The following is a 19,330-nucleotide window of genomic DNA, read 5'->3' as shown; positions in this document are numbered from 1 at the left end:
CATAAAGTGATCATTATTATTCAATAAAAAGATAATCGTAGACATTAAAAATATGATTAATTAAAGAGTTAGAATTTATTCATGATCAAATTTGCAAAGTTGGAAAATTAACGATTTAAAAGTAAATTTACTCTTTCTTGGAATGCAAATTCCTCCTAGTTTATTGCAATAATATTAAATTATTTCCAAAGTAATATAACCGATTCCCATCTTATGAATACATTCGACTCGTAACTAGAGAAGTTATATATTTTTTATACTCATATTTGTAGTATTCAGACTATTGATAATGCTGTTCAGAGCTTCTATTCTGCTCAAAGTTTGTTTCATTTTTATAATTTGGATTGATCATACTTTCAACGATGATCAATCCAAATGAACGATTCTCAGAATTAAAATCATTGAGTAACTGTTAATTGCGCTGAATAATGAATAATGATATAAACTGGAAGAATGACACTTAAAACATTAATTCAGATGCTATACTTTTAAGAAAAAGTAAGAAAGCAGACGAAGCCAACATTTGAGCTACAAAATTATTATATGCAATCTGAGTTTTACAATACTTTCAAAAAATTACATTGGTATCATTACGAATGTCAATTAAAATGAATATCTGTTTTTTTTCCTTTATAATACTATACATTTTTAGGACTATTATTTTTGTTTTGCGATTTTGCGTTGAATCACTATAAATGCCCGTTTCACTTTTCAAACTGTTGCCACCAAATGTTAGAGTTTTGCATTATGTTCGAAGAAATTAAATAATGAAAATTCTGCATAAATATATGTTTATTTCTCGCATTGTGATAAAACAACGGTACATAGAGCCATCGAATTTTGAATGACGTAATCCTCCTACGAATATGGGCATGTGGAAGATCAAATTTGAAATTTGTTTTATGATCGATTTCATATTTTGTAAAACTTTAACGAATTTTTAAGTAACAAACTCAACGATTTCAAAGCGAGCAATGGCAACACTCTACGGGAAAAAGAAAAGAAAAGAAAAAAAAAAAAAAAAAAAAAAAACTTTTTTTTATCTCCAGCACGTGGAACTGTGTATCGGAAATCCTAAAGATATGTTCATTTTAAAATTATTTTGCGACATTGCTATTGAACTGAATTTTGTGGTTTAAGTGCAAAGAATGTGATATTTAATAAATAAAGGCAACACACAAAGCGTTAAAAAACGCCCTTTTAGACGTAATTTAAAATCTGAAACCTTTCAGATTTTTAAAATTAATTTTTTTTGTATATTTATTTTTATAGTGCTTTAGTTTATGAAATTTTGTTATATTGCTCATGCAACCTTTTATAGCTCGTAAACAGCTCCACTAAAACTCTAGATACCTCCTCTTGAAATCTGCCAAATTTAATAACAAGTTATGAAAAGACGCAAATATTTGTAAATGATCTAAAGAAAACGAATATGTGCAATAAAAAGGAACCTGTCATTATTTCCTCTTTTAATAAAAAACAATAAATAAGCTTTGTTACTTGTTATCATCATTTCTGGTTTCACTCAATGCATTTGATTGATTTTCTAACCTGATAGAGAAAGCTCTAAACTACATAAAATTATTTATTGCAATACATTTTTCATTTCGTCGTTCAGATGGTATAGTGGTTAGGGTAGCCGACTGCAATACCCAGTACCGGATTTACGTATAAGCTGAACAAGCTACAGCTTAGGGTCCCCACTTTCTTGCCCCCTCGTATAAAATAAAATAAATAAATATCCCACATAAAAAAATTGACTCATATACCTCATAAAAGGGCCCTTAATCTCAAATACGTTAGGATCTCGTCAAATCCTGTCCTGGCGATACCAAAGGGAAACCAGGAGAAGGCATGGTTGTAACTTCATACAGGGCAAAGGTGGCCCACCCATTAGATAGCTCCATAATAAAGTGACCATCACTTCTGGCCTTAGTTGTGGCCAAGCCGAAGTCGACTGAAAGGCCCGCCATTGAGATAAAATTTGTTTTTTCCCTTTTCATTTCGTTTTCAATTAAAAAGTACGAAATTTAGGAAACGTTCGATGATGGAAGAAGTGTGTTTTAAATCTACCAACGACAAGATTAATGGAAACGACAGGATGCACAAATATTCATAATTTGTTAATAAAAATAACAGCGTTTACATATTTACTAAAATTTCGTAACTGAACTTTTTAATAACTGTGAGCATCTCTGTATATCAAAATTTATGAAATGATTTAAAAATGGACTATTGACTCTTTATTAGTGGCTAAATATTTGTTTTTATTCGAAAACATAACAAAAAATGCAAATCTTTATACAGCTAACTACAATATTAAGGCACAAATTGGCTGCCAACATTTCTAGAAAACTATGCATTTCAAATATCAACATGTATAAAAGGAAATATGTTGAAATCAGTTTTTATGAGATTTGTTAACAATAACACAAATTTTAACTTCACATTTGAATTCAAGGGTGATGGAATGTCTTCCAAAAATTTAGCTGCCAACTTTGAAATACGAAAGACCGAAACGTTTTCGTGCTATGAGGACTTTAAAGTATTACAAACTGACAAAATTTTACTTAAAATCAAATGCATAACTCAGGTTATTAACCTAGTTACAGCACGAATTTAATGAAAATTATTTTAAATCAAAATTTAATAACAAATGAAACTAATTTAATTTGATCTTGCAATTTAAAAGAAAATAAAAAACTTTACAAAATCAAATACACGTGTCTACTTAATAAACATTAGTTAAGTATTTTTAACATCATTAAAACATTTTAGATATCGAATATAAACTAACAGAAAAATTCACTTAAGGGAAAAAAGAGAATTTACACAATCTAAGTTTCATTAAGAGATAACTACACTGCTTCCTTAATATGTTTCAATAATTTTTCATCAAAATTTTCTTCTTAGCATTTATCTTATTTTGAGATTTAATTGGCCAATATTTTTCGATTTATATTTGAAAGAAATGACCTAAATTCAGACCAATTAAAAACCGAGAAATTTATCGGGAGGAGTAAGGAAACGTCGGTACCGTCCTTGTTTTACCGGTAGAGTTGGCAACACCGAAAAAATTACTACAATTTAACTCTTTTCCTCTCTAAAAAATGTATATGAGTTCGAAATTGAGAAAAATAATTTTGATCTGCATTGACCTTTATATACACAAGTAAACACGTAATTATATATACATAAAATTAACACTGGGCTTTAAAAGGGAACATTACTTAATTTTATGCACTGAGGTGTAATTTCCTCAAACACAAATATAATTTTTTCTATATACACATCACAGAATAGATTAACATTTTGAGATCATCAAGGTGATATTTTCGAATAACATATGGAACATGTACAAGCACCTAGCAGCAAAATAGAAATTCTTTTTGAGATCAAGCTATATTGGGACGAAAATGTGTTACTTCCTTGCACAGCTTGGAAAGTATATAATAAAATGCTTATCTATAATATTTACAAAAGAGCAAACTAATGTATACAATTGATACGTACATAAAAAAATTTCTTTCACATATTCAAAAAGAAAAAAAAAATCTATTTAACAATAAAAAGTAACAAATATAAATCTGAGAGCAAATATTAAGACTGAAGGCCCTCCTGCTGATCCTTCTTATCGGAAATATTACGCAGAGATATACAAATATGAAAACACAACGTAGTAAAACAGCTGCTAAAAGTTATGTAATTCGTTTGATAGGCCATCATTAATGACAAATAACAATAAAAACTATTTTAAGAATATTAAAATCACTTGTGCGTTGTTGAAGGTTTCGATATAAATGAATGGTTAAACTAATAAATAAGAAAGGGTAATCTTTTACAGCGAAATTTTTTTCCAAAAATTTAAATGAAAAAACAATAAAACCGGCAATATTAATTTCTTTAAACATTTTACATGCGTAGATAAACACCTAAAACTATTGGGAATTTAGTCAGTTTCTGTATAAACTACACTTTTATATTCTTGCAGACAATCATCATGGGATTTATAGTAATGTTCTAATATCTTAGGAAAGCTTATGTTCATTTTTGAAATATTGTAGAATAAACTGTAGAAAAATATCACTGAAAATTTTAAAAAACACGCTCTTGGAAGCTCTTGGATGTCAAGTCTTTCATAAAATTTGACAATTGTCCCTAAATGTTTACCAGGGCCTCCATACGCTTTCTGATTCAGATCCTTGATGATGGCGAGGTACGGCCAACATGTGTCGATCCTTGCTTGGAGATGGATGAACTATCTGGGGCTGAGGTGATAAAACCATATCTTTTACTTGTTGCTGATGTTTGGAATGCGGATAAGAGTCAACAAAAACATCAGAACCAGCATCACTACAAGATGGGCTAAGAACAACATTGTCTTCAGACATGGCATCAGGACTTGGAGACCTCTTGGAAGACGGAGAAGTGGGTGGCCAAGATGATTGGCTATTTCTATCAGGACCGGATGAAGAAGGCAGACTGGACGATGCGCTAACGGACGGTAAATGGAAAGCCATTGAACCGGATCCTGTTAAGGCCTGGCTGGGAAGCAAGAAGGCTAATTCTCCATTTGGCAAACGGCTGGGGATTACAGACAATCCAGTGAAGAGCTTTCCATTAGGTGCCGAAGGTGAAGAGTTGTTATTATTGATGTCACTGGATGATCTGTTGGCAGGAACTATGCCAACCGTCGATATCCCGGTGGGTATCTGTACACTCAGAGATTGCAGCATGCTGGGGAAGGTTCCGCCGAATGTGAGATTTGACGCTTGCTGCTGTTGCTGCTGGAAGTGAGAGGCAGTGTTCATGGTAGCTAGGCAGTTCGAAAGATGGGACAAAAGACGCTGGCGGAGTGCTGGGTCCACACCTTCAATTCGACTAACGTAACGTGTCACTTCTGTTGCACATTCGTTGAATCCAGCTTTGAACTTGTTCAATACAGAAGAATCTGATGATATAGCGGCTGGAAGGAGAAAACGAATTCTTATTATACCGTACATTTCTACTCTCGAAAACAACAAAATTTCTCAGTACAATATTGTACTTGAGATATAATGAATTGATTATACAAAAAATAATAACTAAAAATTTGTAAACCATATCTAGTCGTAAATCCGGAACTTAAAATCTTATATATGGGTCAATACAGTAGTTCTTCGTTATAGTTTAAAACTTCATCTTAGTAAGCAGTAGTTCTTTGATGATGTCATAGTACAAATACACATATTCGCAGTACTTACTTTTAAAGATAATATGTAATCTGCATTAGATTTTTTAAAAGATTCAATCACCATAATGCAATCAGGAAAGAAAGCCAGGAACGTAATTCAGATGAAGTTATTTGATTGCCTTGATAATCGATAACAAAAAGAGGGTACATTCTGAACATCAAAACTTATTTATTGAAGCTAGACATAGGACATTTTAAAATATTTAGCTGCTTTTCAATTGAACATGCTATAGTTAAGAAGTGACAACCAAATTTGTATTGTATTTCATATATATTTAATTTGATTAAATATAACAAGTATAAAAACTGAAAAACTTACCAGCCATTTGTTGTCTTTGAATGCTTTGTAAATGTCTAACGGTCATCTCAAGAATATCTGCTTTCTCTAGTTTCGAATGTCGAGATGGCTAAAAAGAAAAAAAAAAAAGAAAATATTTTCAAACTACATTTCTACTGACAGTTATGTATATAAATATTATAATTTTAAAGAAGTACTAACAACGACAGAACGTATGTTGTTACCAGTACAGTAAGACCCCGCTTAACGCGGGGGATATGTTCCATCGAAGTAGAGCGTAATGCGAAACAGCGCTAAGCGAGGCTATCTTAACATGTAAATAATGGGGTTAGGGGAAGACGGATAAAAAATGGTTAGGCATTAAATTTAATAATGTTTTTTTTTAATAAAAATAAAATCAAACATTTATTTCTTACAAAAATAAAAACAATATAAACGCATATACTTTTAAAAACAAATAAAATTCTCAGTCAGATCATTCAGTCTATTCTGGGTTTCCAATTTTCTGCCTTTTTGTTAAGAAGGCATTATGATAGATTGGCTTAATGGCATATTGCGTTCAATTTCGTCGCCAATCCATATAGACAGTCGTTTTTCCATTTCCTCTATAATGTTATTTCTAGAACGGGTAATTCTAGTTGCAGAGCTTGACGTAGTTGCAGTTGCCGATGACAGTATTTTTTCTTTATTCTTAAGAATTGTCCTTATTGTTGAAGTTGCCAAAATCAATGCAGCACTAATTTGAGATTGACGTTCACCAGAATCTAATCTTCTAATCACTTGCATTTGAGTTTCCAGTGAAATGCTTTTTCTGGTTGCTTTCTTTTCTTGTTTTTTATTATCACCCATGATAAAAACTAAAGATCATAATATTTGTCACTGTATTAATCGTTATAGTATTATACAAATTGAAACCTACAATAATGTTAACAAATGTTTCAAATGATAAAAATGCGTCCACCAAGCAAGAAACACAACTACACTGTTTCGGATATGTTATTTGGAAACCTAGTGCTGCGCACAATTTCGGAGAATCCCCGGGTTGAAATAAAAGAGCGCTAAACCGAAACAGCGCTAAACGAAACAGCATTAAGCGGAGTCTTACTGTATATGACAATCATTGTTATTTGATCTGAGTATGGAGTGCTATAATTTCCTATATGAAATTATAACCTAATATTAAAATTTTTCATTCAAACATGGAAAATTAATTTTATTAAAGCTTATTGACATTTGCCGTTTTAAAATTACTGTTTTGATTAAATTTTTGGTTTATATTGTTAAAATTTATTACGTTTAGCATTTAATTAACATAAAACTTAAAAATTTTAGTTTTGTTAAAAATCTAAGAAAATTAATTAAAGTGAAACCAGAAAAAAATTCAGTTGTTATTATTAACTGATTTTCACTTCATATTATCTTTTTAACGCTAGTATTAAATAAAAAACCCTGAATCGTTAATAACACATTTCGGTAAATTTAAACGTGGTGAAAGATGGTGGGAAAACATGAATGATTACCACACACTAGTGACGCGAAAACCAACAGAGCATTTAAAGTATGAATCATTTTATACGACTTTCAAAGTGACGAAATATACGTTCCCACTTCTCCTTTCCTTCTTTCTTTTACGAAACGCATGGGTGAATTTGAAGCACTTTGATAATAATTTAATTGTATTTATTTTGTCACTAACCAGCTACTTCATTGTTAAAGTCGAATGAAGTACAATATCAAAAAAGATAGCGTATTAGATAGAACTCCCGATTATCCAATGTAATCGACGAACTTTACCTCTAATAACTGAAAACTCGGATAAAACAAAAAGCATTAATGCGTATACATTTATATATAGTGTCCGTAAATGTCTTACCCAGGCTTTAACCTAGCAACTGTTGGTCGCAGACGTATACTTTCATTAAAAAAAATTGTTCCGAATTACACGCAAATAGTCATGTTTGTGCATTTTTTTATTGAAAAAAAAAATCAGTTTTGAAAAATTACGAAATCTAATATTTTATATCTTCAAGCGATCCTCATACTTAACAGTTAGGAAAACAAAAACGCGAGTACGAAAGTACGTGTTTGACTTCCGTACGAGACTTTCCGTCCGTTTAATTTTTTAATTCGCGGTTTTTGACATCATTTTCAATTTAATGTGAACGACCCGTCTCTTAAAAAAATGAAAAATAAAAGACGAAAGAAAAAAAAAAAGTAATGTATTTAATTGCATTGAACCTTCTTAAAATGTTCTGTAGAAATTTTATTAATTTTTGTTTTTGTAGCGTTTCATTACTTTTCTGCGGTAACGTTCCACAGTCGCCTCAGCATTGAAATGTTGGCCGATCTTTTATGTATGATTAACTAACTATACTGAAGTTTTTATTCCGGCCATTTAGGTCATCTCTATGAGAAGACGTACAAATTTTATTGCGCGCTCGGTAGATAATTCAAGGCTGAGATTTTGAGAATTACAGGACTTCCGTTAATTATAAGAACGATTATCCGTTATTAACTATGGTCTTGAAGAATCTCACAGAGGAATGATAAATTTTTAGAAACGATCACAATTAATAATATCAGCGGTTGCCAATGTATTAGAATTATAAAAAGAAATTTATAACTCCAATGTCCAAAATTAAAAGAAGTTGTTTACAAGTTGGAGTTAATAACCCTTTAAAAACAAGAATAGCAATTTCATCTAAAATTTGACCTTTTAATACCACATTAAGTGACTCAGACATAACCAAAAGATAAACAAATTGAAATGTTGTCTAGACATTATATATCAAAGCAAAGACTGCGGAGTGGTTGTTTACCAGGTATCATCGGGTTTTTACCATGAGTGCAGACATCCCACATGAAATTTAATGAGTATCAATATAAAAATAAGTCTCATTTTTTAAGGCAGGAAGTTCAAAACGTTAAAGCTGAACGTGAAACCAGCTTATGAAAGAAAGCGAAGGCAAAATTTTTTCCAAAGGTCGTTTGATTTAGAAATTATCTCGCAAAACAAAAACATCAAAAGTATTTTCCAACGATTATTTAATTAATTAGGAAATGCACGTATTGAAGAGAAAATTATCAAACTGTAGAATGTGGCAGTTTTCTACCCTTTCCCATTTTACGTTGTAGTGTCCAGGTGGGTTAACTTTTATCTGTAAACTGGAGTAGCAGGAAAGTACACAGAAAAAGGGTTCAAACCCTTTATTAACTCTTTAAAATTTACACTGCAATTCGACGCTAACAAACTTCGCCTCTACTTGGGCGGTAACTGAACAGCAGGTAATTGAAAATCAAAAGTTGAAATGTTTAACAAGTGCTAAACTAATCTACAGGGCTCGGCGAGATACCGAACTTCGACCCGCTCTATAACTAGTGGCAGCAGATAAATGCATTTAAGCCACTTGAATCAGCAATCAGCAATTGTATCTACGGTAGAGACGGTTGCTCGAGCCCAACTCTCTCTAACTTTCCTTCTAAAACCTCGGTGTATAAACTTTCCTCCTCTTGGTAGAATTTGCATTCACGTCACGCGCGCTACCAAATTTAACTATTCTGGCACTGACAATTAGGGGAATGAAGGCTTATAGGAAAGTCTGAACTAAAATTTAAATTATCAGTTAAAATAAATATAAATCCCTACAAAGTAAACAGAAAATTTAAATATGCTGGATGGTTTGAATAACTTGTAGAGACATTAGGATTTTCGGAAACCCAAGAGATGAAAAATATGCAACCGCCTTCGCCGGGAATCGAACCACGAATCTCTGGAATACCGGCCCAGCGTGCTACCGTTACACCACGAAGGCACGCTAGGGAAGTGGGAGAAATACCTTATAAACTTATCAAAAGACTCCTCCTTTTTTAATGCATAGCGGACATTCTTTCATATTACTTTCAGTTACAAGCTGTTTATTTAAAGAAAAGGTTTAAATGTTTAACAAAAATTCTTTGAACAATTAAAACACGTTGTTCCTTAATATTAATTAATTCTATTCCGTCATTACTATTTCCCTTCCAGAGGTGAATTTTCAGCTCATAACAAAGTTTTTAATCTTTAAAAGATGGAATAAATGATGCGGATAATTCTTAAATAGTGTAATGTAATAAATACTATTTAGAAGCATTTCCAAATGAAGCTTAAGAGCAAACTGCGAATTTTTAGTCCAAATTCTAATAATTACATTAAAGCGGACACTCGTTACTGTTTTTTGTTATCGTTACTCATAACGAAAATAAGAGAACTTTTCAAGGTCTAATGTTATAAATTTATATTGTCAACTGTAATAAAAAAAAAAAAAAAAAAAAATTTTAAACATGTGATCATATTATTTCAGTTCACAATTTACATGCGCTGTGGTATTCGAAATATTTTTATCTATCAAATTTTATCTTTTATTGCAGAAAAAGATAAATACTAATTAACCCCATAAATGTCGACTGACGCAATCTCGAATGATTGAAAACGTGGATAAAATGAAAGGCTGCATACTTTAAACCCCTTTCCCCCCAAAAAAAAGTTGTTAGCTGATATCGGGCACAAAATAATTTCTGGTGCTCTTTAGCAATTTGATGAATTTAGTGTTAGGTTACCTACAAAGGAAATTACTAATTCACCTTTGTTATTTATGATACGAAGTACATAACTCGGAAATAAAAATACGAGTCGTTGTAGCTGCATTTTAGCATAAGTGATTTTTAGCATAAAATTAAAATAAACTGGTAACATATAATTGAAAAAATTCATTTTGTAACATATCTTATCCTTTCAAACTTAGATTAAAAATAGCACATTCCTTTTTATGATGGCCCATGACTTCTTTGCCACAGTACTCCGCAATCGTCTCAGCATCAAAATTATGGCAGCAGCAATGTTTTTCTAGCATTCGGTAGATGTAAAATTTCTGTTTCGATGGCATTTACACCAACAGCAAGAGATTTTTGAGTGAATATTACAAATTATACTGCAATTATAAAACCTAGTTCAAATTATAAGTGGTTTTAATGATACATAATTGACGTCACTGCAGCTAAGATTTTTAAAATAAATTGTATCTCTCAAGCTGCGTTTTACAGAGAGGCTATTTTAACAGAAAAATAACAATTATTTTTCTCAATGTATGTCAGTTAATTAATATTGATGAATTTTGGGGAGATGATTTTAAGTGCTAAAGGAAATTAAATAATTAAGAAAAATTGTATACTTACGTCTTTATTCAAAGCGTCTAGAATCAATGTTTTAAGTTCGGAGAGACACTGATTAATTCGTGCTCTGCGCCTCTTCTCCATTATGGGTTTTGTTGCCTGAAAGAAAATAGTAATGCAATATTTTTTAATTTCTCAAGTACTGAAAAACACAGGTAATTTATACTAGCATAAAGATCTCTTAAAAAACTAAAACTCCTTAATTGCTAATAGGGTATACTTAGATCATAAAACTCGACAATTTTTTATAGAAATTTCATAAAATAGAAAGAAATAATCCTATATATATATATAGTCTTAGTAGTTCATTAGTTTCCACGCAGTTTCGTAAATAAGAACTATTTTTTTAAAAGTAACTTTTGAAAACATCTCAGTGTTACAACCAAAGTAACAATAGTAGATTGCGTTACATAATGATACGAAATCTTTTACTCTGCTGTTAAGGAAGGTTAGTATGCATAATTTTACAGAAATTATTTCTCAAGCTATTCCAAGATTGGTTCGCATGTGGTTCTAAAGCCAATTCTGTACAAAAATATGCATAACTTTGCACGTATTCGTTATTATGCCTAACAAAGCAAACTGCTCCTATTTAATATATTATTTAATCTCAACATTTGTTTATTATCTAAAAATGCTGTAAAACCCTGATAGCATAATAAGAAGACTTATGCATAAAATGAGCTCTTAAAAATCAATAATACCTTCATGAACCTAGATGCGTTACCAAGGAAATCTCTCAATCTATGATAGAGCAGATTAATTAGCATGCTAAAGTTATGTACACTTATCGCTATGATGATTTTAAATCTACATAGCTTTTCTTTAATATCTGCCTTGGTAACAATGAAATGCTTTCATAAAAAAAACTTTAAAAAGCAGTTCTGTAATTTTTCATTCATGAAGTTTTACGCGAACTAATCAGCATTTTACAGCATCTATAAATAATAAATAATTATGAGATTGAAATTTTTTTCTAAACCTGAACAATGTATGAATTTGTTACGTTAATACTCTACTAAGGCCCTTTTGCGGTGAGTCGCGATGTCTGAATATAGTCCTTAGAGTTAAAAAACTTGTATTTTGGCAAGAAAATGCTCCTTTATATGAGCAGTATTTGCAAAAGCAAATACTTTTAAGTAGAAAGGAGGAGAAAATTGCAAATGTTGCGTTTACGTCATTGTTTTTTGCTAACAAAAAAATGAGAGTTCTCTTTTCTCTTCAACACTTAGATCGTTTTAAATTTAAACTAATATTAAATTAAAAGTAAAAGTCCACTCCTTGGGTAAGCGAATAAGAGATATCTGGCATTTATATTTTATGAATTAAATTGCTTTCAATGAATTGCGTAAAAGAATTTACGAACGCAAAAGTATACCCGTGAAAATACTTTTAAAATTTGGAAGAATAGGAACCTAGATTTGGGAGAAAAAATCTTTATGTTTAAAATTTTCTTAGGCCGCTTTTGATGCACAGTCGAAGCCAGTAACAAAAAGAAATGTATGAACAAAATCAAAGTTTCATATGCAATGAAATTTTCGCTTCAGAATGAGCTCGAATCCGATAATTCCCAGGTAAGATGTGAAGAAACGGATGCTGTGTTAAGTTAAGATATGATATTTTCGAGTCATTTTATTATTCTGGCAATATTTTCTAGTTATAACAGATACTTGTAAACATTGATAAATTTCCTGAAATTGATATTAAAATTACCAATTTGTGAACATGGTAATGTTACGCAAAGTAGTAAAATCTCGGGTAGCTACAGAAAGTAAGCTATGCTCTCGCCATGATTCGAACTCCGTCTCTTTCGACTGTTATACTACGAGGACACACATAGGAAGGCAAAAATCCGTTATATTTTCTTTTACTTAGAGGGCAAAGGGAAAAGAAGAATATTCATTCATCAAAGCCAAGTGATGACGAATTATCGTCCACTACAATTTGATTCAGCGCCACTGGCATAGTCCTTTTATAATTTTTTTTAAATGAGGCACGCGAGAAGGAAGCTACGTCGTCGCTGGGGTTCGAACTCTGGATCTACCAACTTCTACACGGTTGTGCTACTATAGTCGCACTCGTGAATACACAGAGGGGAAGGAGAAAATTCCTGATAAAATGATGGGTTTCAGGTAACAAATCGGGGTATTTGGACATAAGGGGGATTTTTTACTGCTATAAATAAAATATATGGAAAAATCTGATTTCCTCATCCTTAACTAAACTAAAAACCAAGGCGCTTTATAATGATGATGCTGCACTGCAAATTTTGTGACGCATTCATTTTCATCATTGATGTATTGTTCGAAATGGGTCCATTCTTCAGTCCACACGAAGTTTGGCCATACTTCTCTAGATTTCTTCCAAAAGCATGCAACAACACGCTAAAAAGATTCGGAATCGTTCATCTAAAAGCATTGTCTCCAACAGTGGGTGCTGAGAAAATCGATGGGATGTTATTAATACCAGGGCCAATGAGGAGAGACTGAAAAGCAAGTGGGCAATCGAAATACGAATAAGAAAATTTGGTACTTGAATGCTATTTGAAGCAAACATTAAAGCATTCGATTGAAATAAACTTTGCAATCACACATTTCTACAAAAATTACATTAAATTATGTCAGTCCACTCTTCATAGATGTTGATTCGCTTGTATTCAGGTTCATTTCATTACTAATATTATTTCAAGGTAACAGGTTGCAAATTATTAGTTCATAATTCTGAAAATATGATAATGTCGAATGCACGCGTGCCTTGGTAGACATTTGTGTATGTCTGGTTAGGCCCTTTACTGTAAATGGAGAAATATTTAATAATTACCGTTTCGTTTCCTGTAATGAGTTTAACTAAAATGCAATAATACTTAAAAATTTTAATTTACATTCGAGCGAGTGCAAATTAAAATTTTACATTCAGATTACATAAAAATGATATCCAATGTTTCATATTTTCAAGAACGAGATGAAAAAAACTCGAAAAGAAGGTGATGGTCCTGAAAAGATTCGGAAACTATGACCTAAAATAAAGAATAATTGCGGCAATTACGAATTCATTTTTGTATTCTGACTGCATGAAATCTGCTTTGCGAAATTTTATATTCTTAACAAACCATCTGAAGAAATCGATCTATTGAATGAAAGACTTTACAATTTTAAGTGATTTTAAACAGTAATAGTTTTAAGTAACAAAAGTATAAAAAAATATATAAATGCATAGAAATACATCTATAGGCTTTATATATTTTTACACGATTCGAAATCGTGAGGAATTTCAGAATTTCAGGGGAGGAGATGACAGGCCTTTTACTTAGCTGTTAAGTATTTAGTTTCAGCTTATGAATATAAAAAAAAACTTTTATTCAAGATTTGGTATTTATACCATTTTCAGTACTTTTTCTTGTTTAAGAACACATTAAACAATTATCTAAATTTAAATAAATATATGTGTATTTTTCGAGTTTTAGAAAGAAGGAAGGGAACATGGTCGCCTAGCAATGGTAAAAGGGGTGCATCGGCCGAAAGAAAACTGTAGAGCACTACTTATTATGACAGATGTTACATTGACCAAGGCAAATGTTTAAATACTCTTTACAGACATAAATTTTGATAAAAACAACTTTAAAATGTGATTCATTTGAATAACGACAAATTGAAATCACCTGTGTTTGCTTTGCCTCGTCCGAGTCGTGACTTACATTAATAATCATACAATTCACATTCATAATTAGCACCCTTGCCTTCCGCTGTATACATAATGTAAAATGTTCGAATATTCACAATATTTTGCATAATATTACAATATATAGATATATAAAATAATTGTTTTTAATCGATGAAAGAACGCTTGTTTCTTTTAAAATTCTTGGGGTTGTTTATGCAGCTATATTGCGAGGTTTTTCTTACTTTATCTTGTAAGCCTGGATGTAAAATGTGAAAACAACAGAAGAAAAACAGCATATCACGTATGAGGAAGTTGAATGTAGGTTAAGAGAATACATAATCGTGGGAACGCATCTTGCGACAAGGATATTTGTCACGACGAAAAATAAAACATTAGCGCTTGTCTTGAATGATAACAGCGAGGTCTGCTTTTTTAATTCACTTAAGGCGAAGATTTTTTAAAATTAAATTTAGCGTAATGCCCGTCCATATTCTATTTTACAATGTCGCCATCTATCGACTGTATATGGAACTATTTCATTATGAATTCTGAAATATAGTTTAAAAGTCTGCTTCTTCGTTTTCTTAAATAAATATAATTTAGAATTTATGCAGCTATTTCAGTTTATCTGTTTAGTTTTTGAAATGTTAAATTTTTTGGCATGAGTTAAGGAATAATCACCTGGGAAATTTATTTACAAAATTTGTAATCTAAAATAAAATTCTAAAATAGAAGTTATAAAATTAAAAAATACACATAAACTGTTCAATACAAGTAGCATTACGATTATTTGTAAAATGTTGCACAGAGATAATCGAATATTATATCAAGATGCGCACTTTCAAGCGTACAGAACAGTTTACCAATTTGCCTGTCATGCAGCGCACCTGCTGGCGAATTTTCGAACTAAGGCCGCGATATTTAAAGATCAACAATTAATTTGTTTTCATATATCAATAAAACACCTTTAAATTAGTCTGATATCGTTAACTTTAGCAACTAATTATTGAACAAAAATTTAAGAGCAATGAATACTACAGTTTTTAATCTGAATTTTTAATACCGAAATTTAATTTTAAGAATGAAATGTTTTTAATATTCAGTAATATTTACTCTTTTGATGTGTATAATGTTGTAGAAATTATTCTGTGACATTCATGGATTAAAGAATGAGATAACTTTTCTTAAAGGATGACAACAATATATTTATACAGGTAAAAGCAAAAATAAAGAATTTAAATTGTTAAATTTTTACTTTAATTTTTTCCTACACATAATATAATTTCCGCACATGCACATCAGAATCGTAGAAAATTGGTTTAGAATCTCTCAAAATAGCAGTAAACTTAATTTTTATGTGTGGGGGGGAGGGGTGGATGAAACCACTGCTTATTTTAAGAAAAATAATTATAGTTCTGTGAAACTACTATGACTGCTTTTAAAATTAATATTCTACTTTTAACAGAATTTTTTATTCAAATGCGCTGATGGTAGTTAAAAAGAGAATTCTGTATACGTACACAAACAAAAGAACAAATAAATTTTCTGTTAATATTTTTGAAAATTTTGAAATTTAAAAAAGAGAATAAAAATAATTATTAAATTGAAGCTAAATCATCATTCAAAATGAATTCAGAAATAATTCTAGCAAATAGATGTGTGTGGTTTTTTTTTTTTTTTTTTTTTAGTTTTTATAATTTCACACTTTGCAGGCTTCCCCTTTGTAGAATTATATAATATATATTCATATAATAAAAGCTTTATAACTTTAATCATAGATATACATTATTTGAAAATATCTCATGCAGACTGTCTTCTGATTAGTATGTCGTATTTTATACAGACTATATAATTAAGTGAAATTCTCTGAGATAATTAAAAGCTCTTAAAACTACTAATTAATCCATATACGAGATGATAGCTATTTATTAAGTGTAAAATAAGGTTTTCAAAAGGAATTACTTTTTACGACTATTTTAAGGGATTCTAAAACAATTTTCTACGATTCTGATGTGCGTGTGCGGATATATTATGTGCAGGGAAAAAATAAAGTAAAAATGTAAAATTTATATGCAAATGAAATATGATAAAATACTTCTATAAAATGAGGAAAATTAGTAATCTGCAAGTAGTTAACTTATTTTTAATTGATGCAATCCTAATTTTATGGGTAAATTACAGAATCGCCCATTTATTTGTTTGGTGCTTTTTACAAGAGTTACAAGAATTGGATTTTTGTCAATTTTCTTTGACTTTTTAAGTGAAAATATGTCGATGTGTACATGGATAATTCTGCACTTTCCCCAATTTTAATTAAATTATGACAATTTATAATAAAGGGAAAATCCGACATACAACTAATGCAATAAACAAAATTTTGACACTTTCTTGTTCAGCATAATGAAAATAAGAAATATTATTTAGTAAAAAATAAAATTTTTGCTTCTTTTTATTATCTTTAAAGATGCTAACTTAATTTTACTCTTGATACATTTTAAGCGTTTTTTAATTTCTCTATTCTTATTATTTTAAAAAACAGAGAGTAAAACAGAAACTACATATTTTTAATCAGTTTATGAAATAATATGTTTGAGTGCATACTTCAACCTGATTTCATTGGGTATATTACTATTTTCTGTAGTAAAAACATATTTATTTTATCTATACGAATATTAATAAAATTTATTGCATTTAAAAATAAATGATTTTAACCACTTCTTATCGTATGGTAACACCCACACACGTAACCTTTGGTTCAGGTTAATACCTGTTGTTGCTATACACCAGTACATGAAAGAGAAAATTTCGTGTATAATTATGCTATCTTACCAATATTATTATTATCTTTGAGCTAGCACGGTGAATAATTTGCGCATAACTGGAATTGGTCGGATTATGCAGATCCATAAATAAAATTGCTCAGTTTGCAAATAAATTATCAGTGATTTGTTGAAATGAATAAGTTTTACTGTACGAAATGTGCTCAAAAGTTCCCTGGTAAAAAATAATGATCATAAAGCTACATAAATGATACTTTCCCAGGTAAGTTTGAAAAATAACCATTAGATAAAATACGATGTTAACCGTCCCCCAGGGAATTACATTATACCGGTTAGTGATTAAAATTATTTATAGTGGTATATAATGATTTAGATTTGAAGATGGGGTGAAACATAAGGTAACACATATTCACGACTGCTTGTAAAATTATGCATTCCGTAACAACAATTATTAGAATCTGAAATTTCAGCTTACCCTTCTGTTCTCGCTGGCTTTGGATACAGGCCTTTCTGCAGGCATGGTGACACACGATTGGTATTCCAGATTGGCTCCAAAATTTGCAAAAACACTCGTTCACGTAATCAAAAGATAACAACAACAATTATTGTTATTATTATAGTAAAGTCTGATTTTGCATTAAGAGGTTTATGTAATAATCATAAGTCCAGCAAATTGGGTACCAGAAAAAAAAAAAATCTTTTCAAGACGAACCACTCTCCTTAAAGTCTAAAATGCAACTGAAGGTGGTAGTAGTCTTTTCGGTGATGGTGTGGATGATAGTAATAATAAAGAAAAAGAAAAACAAAATAAAAGAAAAGCAAAGGGTCTCTCCTTTTCTCACACACACGCACGCACAGTGCATAGATATTCAATGCAAGAAGCAGTCAGGTTGTTCCGACACACAAACTAACGGAATGCCCCTCCCCCCTTCCCTACTCACTCACACATGCGCACGTAATCAACAAGTGCAACCAGCAGACGATCGGTGAGGGGGGAGGCAGGCAGAGCGCGTGAGAAAGTCGCGCACCTATTTCAGCTCAACGCTTGAGGTCAGCCAAGCATACTGCTGGTCTCGTGTGAGAACGCCGGCCAAGAACTGTTCCCACAGTTCGTCCGTCCGTCCGTGCGTGTGTGTGAGAGGCGCCCGGGTCACGATCCTGCACAATGAGAAAAGAACCCCGCTCGCTTCGCGACCCCCCTCACCACTATCCCTGCCCGTTCCCTCCCTCGCCGTCAAATTGCCAGGGTGAAAGGTATGAGAAAAGGACTTGGAAAAGCATTGGGTGGAGAATCGAGATGCCTAAAATGCACAGCTAGCTAGTCCAGCAATGCCGTTCTTTTTGCTTCCCTCCCACTTTTTAGAACCCCCTTACCGCTCTCCCTCCCTCTCGCTATTTCGACCCCCTTACCGTTTTATTTTTAAAGAGCCCTCAGCTGCTGATCTTGCTATTATTATTTTTGTTTCGTTCTTGTTGGTGAGTTGGCGGTTGTTGTCTCCCCCCGCTTTCCATATTTTTTCCTCATACAACCCTTTCCTGCCCACCCGCGATTTTTATGTGATATGCGGCGCACATGATTTATTCACCCCACCCACTTTTGGGTTTCCCCCTTCTGGAAGACGCGTGCGCGAACAACGCTGCGTGAGGCAGGAAGCTGACGAGTTTTTAATGTTTTTGTTTATTTTTGTTGTTTTATTTATTTATTTTTAATAAATCCCCATTTGGGAGGGTGGTTTAAGTGGTCGAGGGTCTTCCCTCGTAAAATTAAAGGTAAATTTAAGTCTCTCTCTTTATATTACTGTTATTTTATATTTTTATTATTTTTTGTCCGTTTGTTTTCTCTCTCTCTTATTTATTTATTTTTTACTAGCTTGCTGGAGCTGCATATTTTCTTAATAATCATTTTTCTCACGCCCAGAATTCGTTGAGGTGGAATGAAAGATCAAGGTCTTCACCTTGATTTTAAAATTTAAGAGTTCTGCCGATATTATCTGTGTTATTATATCAAATGGTCATTTTTTTACTTACCAAAAAAAAAAAAAAAAAAAAAAAAAGATTCCGCACAGAAATAAGAGAGATGAAGAAACTTTGATTTTTCATGTTTATTATTATGAGACATTGTATGTCAGTTTTACATCGATATACACAGCT

The 19,330-nt window shown here is 31.6% G+C and overlaps 1 protein-coding gene across 1 annotated transcript; it reads right to left on the bottom strand.

Moving 5' to 3' along the window:
• Window positions 1-2,230: 2,230 nt before the first annotated feature.
• LOC118194451 (transcription factor HES-1-A-like) lies at window positions 2,231-18,327 on the bottom strand. Its single transcript, XM_035365606.2, has 4 exons — window positions 17,655-18,327; window positions 10,743-10,838; window positions 5,553-5,640; window positions 2,231-4,966 (listed from the first exon to the last, which is right to left on the bottom strand). The coding sequence occupies exons 1-4, from the start codon at window positions 17,697-17,699 to the stop codon at window positions 4,167-4,169; spliced, it is 1,029 nt and encodes a 342-aa protein (XP_035221497.1). The 5' UTR covers window positions 17,700-18,327; the 3' UTR covers window positions 2,231-4,166.
• Between the last annotated feature and the right edge of the window lie 1,003 nt (window positions 18,328-19,330).

The sequence above is a fragment of the Stegodyphus dumicola genome, chromosome 8 (assembly GCF_044657685.1).
Source record: "Stegodyphus dumicola isolate Sdum_Otavi_A_Nest chromosome 8, ASM4465768v1".
In the NCBI taxonomy this organism is placed as follows: domain Eukaryota; kingdom Metazoa; phylum Arthropoda; class Arachnida; order Araneae; family Eresidae; genus Stegodyphus; species Stegodyphus dumicola.
This window is presented reverse-complemented; position numbering and strand designations above follow the sequence as displayed.